This window comes from Oncorhynchus mykiss, chromosome 18 (genome assembly GCF_013265735.2).
Source record: "Oncorhynchus mykiss isolate Arlee chromosome 18, USDA_OmykA_1.1, whole genome shotgun sequence".
In the NCBI taxonomy this organism is placed as follows: domain Eukaryota; kingdom Metazoa; phylum Chordata; class Actinopteri; order Salmoniformes; family Salmonidae; genus Oncorhynchus; species Oncorhynchus mykiss.
Window position 1 is genome coordinate 4,776,949 of NC_048582.1, and position 9,829 is coordinate 4,786,777.

Consider the following 9,829-nt stretch of genomic DNA (forward strand, 5'->3'; position numbering starts at 1 on the left):
ATCAGTCTGACAGTAGGTCCTCTTACTACGGGACCAGCCATGGAAGCTCCATCAGTCTGACAGTAGGTCCTCTTACTACAGGACCAGCCATGGAAGCTCCATCAGTCTGACAGTAGGTCCTCTTACCACGGGACCAGCCATGGAAGCTCTATCAGTCTGACAGTGGGTCCTCTTACTACGGGACCAGCCATGGAAGCTCCATCAGTCTGCACTGTAGTTCCACCAGTCTGTCTTACAGCCTCTGCATATGATACATCAAGACAGATTCTATATCTCTGAGCATCTCTCTGCACCTGGCATCCACCAAATGCTGCTCTTTGTCCTCCACACAATTGCAACACTTAACTGTCACATTGCTCCAACATTCAGCGTAATCAAGTTCCCCACCACACTTGGCACATCTTTTCACTCAACAGCTACATGTCCAATTCTTTGGCATTTAAATATACTGTGATGATTCACCGTTGCTGATCCAGTTTCAACTGTTCTGCCTGCTGTCATGGAACCCTGACCTGTTTGGACGTGCTACCGGTCCCAGACCTGCTGTTTCCAACTCTCTAGAGACAGCAGGAGCAGAAGAGAAACTCTCAATGATCGGCAATGAAAAGCCAACTGACATTTACTCCTGAGGTGCTGACCTGTTGCACCCTCGACAACCACCATTATTATTTGACCCTGCTGGTAATCTATGAATATCTCCATCCAGCACAGCCAGAAGAGGACTGGCCACCCCTCAAAGCCTGGATCCTCTCTAGGTTTCTTCCTTGGTTCTGGCCTTTCTAGGTAGTTTTTCCTAGCCACTGTGCTTCAACACCTGCATTGCTTCCTGTTTGGGGTTTTAGGCTGCGTTTCTGTACAGCACTTTGTGACTTCTTTAACCCTATTTCCTACTGATCAACCTTTAGGCTTCAACCACTGTCTCCCATCACATGGTCTTTAACAATATCATCCATGGACATAGATATTGGGACCGCAGAGATTTTTACTCCCTTCAATTTAGCATAAACTCCAGGGTCATGGCTTCTGAGCTTCGTCCCATTATGATTTCCCATTTGAAGAATCTTCCCTTGCTGAACCTGACCAGCACAAGATATTAACAATCTACCATTTTCAATATTTTATTTCACCTTTATTTAACCAGGTAGGCTAGTTCAGAACAAGTTCTCATTTACACAGCTGCATCCCAGTTTAACTTCACCTCTTTTTATGGCCTTGGTTAATCAGGGTGTAAATGAGGCCCTGTGGTCTCCTCAAACACCATCCCAACTTTCCACATTATTACTCTAGCTCCCTACCTTGGGCCTCTAGTTACTATACTACATGCGCCCCTGCTTCCAGTATCATTATCTCGGTTCTTCCTATGTCTTCCCACTACAGACCATTCACATACTAGGCCCTCATCCTCCCGCTCCATATCATCACAACTGTCCCCCACATTGATCGCATTCCAACACAGCTGTTGCTTCTCAAACTCTCCATTTCCATTGTTTCATTGGTGCAAAACTCATTCCATTGAGGGCCAATTCTCACCAGGTGTTCCTTTTTTCCTTTCAATTAAAACCTAGACAATCAGATGAGGGGAGTTCCTTTCTAATTAGTGACCTTAATTCATTAATCAAGTACAAGGGTGGAGCGAAAACCCGCAGACACTTGGTCCTCCGTGGAATGGGTTTGATACGTGCACCGATTCATCCTCATTAATCGACGCCATTCCATGCAGTTGGCCTCTCTCTCCAAATGGTGAAGGATAACTTCAGTTAGCTTCCCTCTATTTTGACACTTCATCACGCAGCCTCATGTCGCCATTTCACCACGAGCAAACTCCTAGAAAGACGACCGAAACCGTTGAAGCCGCCATTTGACTTGCCTCGTCCGAATCATCCTGATCTCGCGAGCTTACATTAACGAAACAGTGTATGTAAACTCGCGAGAACAGGATGGTTCGGACGAGGCTATTTACCAGCTCATAAACATTTTACACAAAACCAAGAACATGTAAAAACGACCTCAAATAAGTGGAATCTTAATGAAATGACTTTGACGAAAATATGTACATACACTCAGATAAACCCAAAGTCTAGTTATGTGACTTGTAAAATCGTTTTTAATCACGTTCTTCACTCACTCGGTTAGACTCCAAAATAACACATACAATTAAAACCATTACCAGGCGTGAAACGGATTTGTTACCTAGCATGTTATATATTCTTTCGACATTAGAAAGTTTAAACATGCTATTACATACCTACAATGATACAAACGGAACGGAAAAATGGCTGTGTTTTTTTTGACTTGGCTATGACCTAACATGTTGTGCTTTCGCTGTAAATCACTTTTTAAATCGGACACCATGGGTAGATTAAGTGACCCCAAACTTTTGAATTGAGCTCAGGTGCATCCTGTTTCCATTGATCATCATTGAGATGTTTCGACAACTTGATATATAAAAATATTAAATATATATGTATCAGATATAAATCATCAGGATGTGACAGTCCACTGGTTATGTTCAACACTTCTCCAATCGTTGCGTAGTAAAATAAAGGTTAATAATAATAGTTAGGCTCTACATGAGCATTAGCTGCTACTTCTCTCAATCCCGTTTTAAAAAGTTTCCCTGTGTGACATTCCTTGAGACCAACCAGAAATGTTTCCTTGGCCAAATATTCCCAGATTTTCATGAAAACAACATGTTCTCTCGTTTCTGCATCACCAAATGTTGAACGAGACAAAAGAGTAGGCTAGGTGAGCATCAATCACTAGTTCGGTGCAGCAGACTGCAGGTGTGTATTGCTGCAAGAGCGATGAGCCGCCACAATGGTGTTTTTTAGTAAAGTTAGATCAATGTCTTGGACGATCACCTAATGATTAATTAGCAGTCCACATCACCAAAGATTATAGCATAACATTACTGTTACAACAAAAACAACACCTATTTTCTTAGGAGGTTTTAGAATGGTTTGTTGAATCGTCCCAAACTCAACAGCGAGCGATTAAGCATAATGTGCTTTGATTAAAACTAAATACAGGAAGTCTAAATAATTTAACACCATCTACTCTAATTTGCTAACCAAACAGTATTTCAAGAAGATTTAAATGCATATTCCCATGAAATTGATTGAGATCAAACGATTGGCATGCAGACGCAGCTTGGTCATTTCACTGGTAAAACGTGAAGAATTATAATTCAATATTGACAGTGATGATGCCTTGGCCTATTTTGAAATGAGGAATGCCTAACTTGGTGATTGAGGGTATTAAACATTTTCAATGTTTTTGAGACAATGTGTGGGGAAAGGCAGGCGATACAAGTTTTTTTTTTAAATTGCTTCGCTGTGAAGTCTTGAGTTGTTCAGGAATGTGTGATGTTAGAATTACAGAATTAGACCTAGCAATAGACTGGTCCTAACTTATGGAGGTCTAATTTATGAAGATAACTTCTAGATAGAACCAGCTTTTACCATGACTAACAGTTGTCCTAATCTTCTCCTCCTCTTCTTCATCTTTAATGTTGGCATTCAGCTCCAGTGTTTGACTGCAGTCTTCCAGCTTCACTGATGCCATCTCTGGATCCTGCAGTGCAAACTAGGCTCCACTGTCACAATCAGGACACAGTGACTGTAGGTTTGGACTCCTTGTGGAAGGAGAGTGGCAGGCTGGGTTTGTCCTCACTGTTGATGTTAACGGCCTCAGACTTAATCTGAGTCGGTCTGTAGTAATAAAGACAAACGGACACAAAAGTTATTTTCTTGACAGTTCTGGCACTTTATTCTGTAAAAATATTTTCTTGTTTTTCATGTTCAATTATCTCATTTCAGTAGATCGGGTAGATAATCCTTGACAAAACATTCATTCATGTTAGACACAAAGTACACATTTTAAATTGCACAACATAAGTGCACTTAATCTATAGTAGATTTCCTAAATTCACATAAATGCATAAATGACTCAAGATCACAGTACAAGATCACAGTATGTTTCAGGCAGCACTATGTACTATTTTCCTGAATAACCTTGTCTTCACTGTATTATTTCACTCACAAAAACCAATTGTATTTCCCGTTCACACCATATTAAGAATTATCAGGGTTCGTACAGTGGCAAGTCAAATTCAAGGACTTTTCAGCCACTAATATTTATTTACTTGAAGCCCAGTGTGAAAACCCTGAATTATAGATAAATATAGAAACAACTGAATGTGTCTGAATATTAGTACACATGTAAAGAACTGATAATCATTACATTCAGCTTCAAAACTGTAGAGCAACTGAAATGTTCTCTCTCTGATGAGGCACGAGCTGCACTGAAGTCCGTTGATGCAGACCTCCTATGGTATCATGGAGGTCCACAAACAAACCTTTAAGGTCCATGTCTGTCTAATTCTGTACTAAGAAAATAAACCAAGAAATCCCTACTAACTTCTACCACACCCTCCCCTTCCCCCAAAAAACTCTCCCACACCCCCCAATAAACTATATCAATAGATCCCTTTCTGTTTTTGCAAACATTGGGGTTTATATCATGCTGAGACAATCCACCCCCAGATTATCCAGTTTATCAAAAACCATACCGACAGTAACATCTGTTACCCCCAACAGCTCTGCTGCAGTTTACAAGATAACTTTAAACCTGGTATTTCTGCTTTACACAATCCAAGTTGTTGATAACCTTACAAATGAAAGCTATGAAGTACATATTATTCACAATTAAAGCATCCTTTGTCACAGCATATTTATGGGCACAAGAACAGGCCTCGAAACCATGTCAGGACTAGTAGAAAGACCAGTTCTGACAGTAGGTCCTCTTACTACAGGACCAGCCATGGAAGCTCCATCAGTCTGACAGTAGGTCCTCTTACTACAGGACCAGCCATGGAAGGTCCATCAGTCTGACAGTAGATCCTCTTACTACGGGACCAGTCATGGAAGCTCCATCAGTCTGACAGTAGGTCCTCTTACTACGGGACCAGCCATGGAAGCTCCATCAGTCTGACAGTTGGTCCTCTTACTACGGGACCAGCCATGGAAGCTCCATCAGTCTGACAGTAGGTCCTCTTACTACAGGACCAGCCATGGAAGGTCCATCAGTCAGACAGTAGATCCTTTTACTACGGGACCAGTCATGGAAGCTCCATCAGTCTGACAGTAGGTCCTCTTACTACGGGACCAGCCATGGAAGCTCCATCAGTCTGACAGTTGGTCCTCTTACTACGGGACCAGCCATGGAAGCTCCATCAGTCTGACAGTAGGTCCTCTTACTACTGGACCAGCCATGGAAGTTCCATCAGTCTGCACTGTAGTTCCACCAGTCTGTCTTACAGCCTCTGCATATGATAGATCATGACAGATTCTATTACACTGAGCATCTCTCTGCACCTGGCATCCACCAAATGCTGCTCTTTGTCCTCCACACAATTGCAACACTTAACTGTCACATTGCTCCAACATTCACCGTAATCATGTTCCCCACCACACTTGGCACATCATTTCACTCAACAGCTACATGTCCCATTCTTTGGCATTTAAAAACACTGATGATTCACTGTTGCTGCTCCAGTTTCAACTGTTCTGCTATGGAACCCTGACCTGTTCACCGGACGTGCTACCTGTCCCAGACCTGCTGTTTCCAACTCTCTAGAGACAGCAGGAACGGTAGAGAAACTCTCAATGATTGGCAATGAAAAGCCAACTGACATTTACTCCTGAGGTGCTGACCTGTTGCACCCTCGACATCCACTGTGATTATTATTATTTGACCCTGCTGGTCATCTATGAACATTTGAACATCTTGGCCATGTTCTGTTATAATCTCCACCCAGCACAGCCAGAAGAGGACTGGCCACCCCTCATAGCCTGGTTCCTCTCAAGGATTCTTCCTAGGTTCTGGCCTTTCTAGGGAGTTTTTCCTAGCCACTGTGCTTCTACACCTGCATTGCTTGCTGTTTGTTGTTTTAGGCTGCGTTTCTGTACAGCACTTTGTGACTTCTTTAACCCTATTTCCTACTGATCAACCTTTAGGCTTCAACCACTCTGTCCCCCTTCACATGGTCTTTAACAATATCATCCATGGACATAGATATTGGGACCGCAGAGATTATTACTCCCTTCAATGTAGCATCAGCTCCAGGGTCATGGCTTCTGAGCTTCGTCCCATTATGATTTTCCATTTGAAGAATCTTCCCTTGAACCTGACCAGCACAAGATATTAACAATCTACCACTTTCAATTTCACCTTTATTTAATTAACCAGGTAGGCTAGTTCAGAACAAGTTCTCATTTACCCAGTTTAACTACACCTCTTTTTATGGCCTTGGTTAATCAGGGTGTAAACGAGGCCCTGTGGTCACCTCAAACACCATCCCAACTTTCCACAATAAAACATTATCACTCTAGCTCCCTACCGTGGGCCTGTAGTTACTATACTACATGCGCCTCTGCTTCCAGTATCATTATCTCTGTTCTTCCTATGTCTTCCCACTACAGAGAACATTCACATACTAGGGCCTCATCCTCCAGCTCAATGTCATCAGAACTGTCCCCCACATTGATCGCATTCCAGCACAGCTGTTGCTTCTCAAACTCTCCATTTCCATCGTTTCAGGGGTGTCAAACTCATTCTATTGAGGGCCAAATCTCATCAGGTTTTCCTTTCAAATAAAACCTAGACAATCAGATGAGGGGAGTTCGTTCCTAAATAGTGAGCTTAATTCATTAATCAAGTACAGGTGTGGAGCGAAAACACGCAGACACTTGGTCCTCCATGGAATGAGTTTGATACGTGCTCCGATTCATCCGCATTAATCGACGCCAATCCATGCAGTTGGCCTCTCTCTCCAAACGGTGCAGGATAACTCCAGTTAGCCTCCCTCTATTTTGACACTTAATCACGCAGCCTCATGTTGCCATTTCACCACGAGCAAACTCCTAGAAAGACGACCGAAACCGTTGAAGACGCCATTTGACTAGCCTCGTCCGAACCATACTGATCTCGCGAGCTTACATTAACGAAACACTGCATTAACGAAACACTCGCGAGAACAGGATGGTTCGGACAAGGCTATTTACCAGCTCATAAACATTTTACCCAAAACCGAGATCATGTAAAAACTTAAATAAATGGAATCTTTATGAAATGACTTTGACGAAAATATGTACATAGGCTCAGATAAACCCAAAGTCTAGTTATGTGACTTGTAAAATAGTTTTTAATCACGTTCTTCACTCACTCGGTTAGACTCCAAAATAACACATACAATTAAAACCATTACCAGGCGTGAAACGGATTTGTTACCTAGCATGTTATATATTCTTTCGACATTAGAAAGTTTAAACATGCTATTACATACCTACAATGATACATTTGAAACGGACACAACCACTATCGACACAACAGCACAGCTCTGTCGTTTCGACCCGGAACTTCCTGTTCCCCACCTCGACAATGCAACACCGTCATCTTCTTCTCTGGTATACTGACATTTACACAAATATAACCTCTCTGCCGCCACCTACTGTAAGGTTAGTAAACTGTAGAAGAAAATACATTTCCTCTGCGGAAAAGGGGAAGGGGAACAACGATATCAAAACCAAATACATAAATAGATAAATAACAACATTCCACTCGTTCAGTCACAGTCCTATTCAAATCACATCCCTACACAGTCTCATGGGCCTCGTAGGGAGGAACATCTTTAAACAGTATTCCCTGCAATTAGTGATGTAAAGTACATAAGTACAAATATTTTAAGTACTTTTGGGTGTCAGGGAAAATGTATGGAGTTTTGGGAGTATCTGTACTTTACTTTTGATATTTTTGACAACTTCCCCTTTTACTCCACTACATTCCTAAAGAAAATAATGTACTTTCAACTCCATACATGTTCCCTGACACCCAAAAGTACTCGTTAGATTTTGAATGATTAGCAGGGCAGGACATTTTTTCAATTCGCGCATCCCTACTGCATCTGATCTGTTGGACTCACTAAACACAAATACTTTGTTAGTAAATTATGGATGTGATCTTAAAAATTCAATCTGGAGTGCCAGAGTGCGCTTGGTCGTTCGTAAATTCAGAGCGTTGTCAGACTGTCAGTTCGTATCGCTCTCGGAGCGTTCAGAGCCACACTGGACGCTCTGGCGGAGGAGGAGGGTTGATTCAAGCGTTCTGACCTCACAACGGCAGTCAAGCATCCAAGATAACTGGTTAGCATTGGCTAGCTTGCTAGCTACTTTCAGTACAAATTAGAGAAGTCTGACCATTTTACTCGCCTTAGCAGAGCTGGTTAGGCTGTGTTTATGTTAACTGTGCTACACGCAACAATTTAATTACGCTTTTTTTGCCGACGTTTACTGACACCGGCTGTTTTCAAGGGACGTTGAGCGTTCCTTTTTCATCAATTATTCTGCCCTCTGGCACTTAGACCAGAGTGCTCTGAAATTGGAGTATATAGCCAGAGCGAATTTAGGAACGCACGCCATGCCTGTGTTGGAGTGTGCCCCTGACTATCCGAACATTTACATTTCAAGAAAAGCGTGCTGTCTATTTCTCTAAATATAATGAATTCGAAATTATTTATACTTTTACCTTTGATACTTATGTATATGTCAAACCAAATACTTTTAGACTTTTACTCAAGTAGTATTTTACTGGGTGGCTTTCACCTTTTCCTTGACTCAAGTATCTTTACTTTAACTCAAGTATGACAATTGGGTACTTTTTAACCACTGCCTGCAATGCTTCCAATGTTAATTCCTGAACTCCCAAAAACCTTTCAGCCGCACGAACAATTCATATTTACTATCGGTATCCTTCAACTGGTAAACGTCATTATGATTCTCAACAGGCTGCGGGCCATCCACTGCCATAGCTTCCTCAGCACCAATCACTCTTTAATCTATTTCCCGCGCCTCCCAGTAGGAGAACTACTGTACAGTTTCTTGATGTGGATGTTCCCTGATATAATTGGTCAGTTTCGGTGTTATGAAACTGATGGAGACTATTGGTGAAAAAACAAATATATATATATATATATATATATATATATATATATATATATATATATATATATATATATATATTTATTTAACTAGGCACAAAGCATACATAACAGGTTAGGATAATTAAAGTGGAGGTCAGGAGACTGAGGTTAAGGTTAGGAAAAGGGTTAGGGTTAGGGATTTGTTTACCATGCAGGATTGGATAACGAATGTGGCAGGTTATGATAGTTAACGGTGGTTATGAGACTGAGATTAAGGTTAGGAAAAAGGTTAAGGTTAGGCATAGCTACAATTCTACAGTTCTCAACAACTGTTGTACCCAACGCAAAAGAAACAGCCACGGACCAATGGGGAGCATCAATTGGTGTAAACTTGATATCATGAAACACCCGATATCAGAGAACGCCCCTAATTGCGGTCTGCAATTATATCCTTCTCGGATCAAGGGGCCAGGCTTCCAGTCTACACGCATGCTTTCCACTGTGCTCAGAGGGCATTTTCGGTACTGCAGTTCAGCTGAATCATGGCCCAATTCCCATTGACGGCCCCATAGCGAAGTCAATTTCTTTTTTTAATTAAACAAGACAAATTACTCATCAAATGTGTAAACAAAACATCCATTGAATTATTCAAGTAATTGCCGTAGTCAGATTTTTTCCCCATCACTCACAGCCAAGGTTAACCATTTTAGATTCATGCTGTGAGGTGGGTGAGATTATATCACATGCAGATGCTGAAGGGAAAACACACCTCTTGATCTGCGTGTTTATAATGTAGGTTAAGGAGCAGCCTCGTCTCATAGACTCCATGTAACATAGAAAGTATAATCCAGG

The 9,829-nt window shown here is 41.7% G+C and overlaps 1 protein-coding gene across 3 annotated transcripts in view; it reads right to left on the reverse strand.

Annotated features, from left to right (window-relative positions):
- The window catches only part of LOC110516275 (zinc finger protein 501), a 200,752-nt gene extending 193,144 nt beyond the window's left edge, over positions 1–7,608 (reverse strand). Inside the window, exons 1-2 of one of the 3 annotated variants that reach the window (XM_036951223.1) lie at positions 7,346–7,583; positions 3,462–3,710 (exon numbers count right to left, since the gene is read on the reverse strand). In XM_036951223.1, the coding sequence (XP_036807118.1) occupies positions 3,462–3,564 (103 nt within the window). In that variant the 5' untranslated portion in view covers positions 3,565–3,710; positions 7,346–7,583. Of the gene's footprint in view, positions 1–3,461; positions 3,711–7,345 lie in introns of all 3 variants that reach the window. The other 2 variants (XM_036951224.1, XM_036951225.1) reach the window with 2 other exon arrangements.
- Between the last annotated feature and the right edge of the window lie 2,221 nt (positions 7,609–9,829).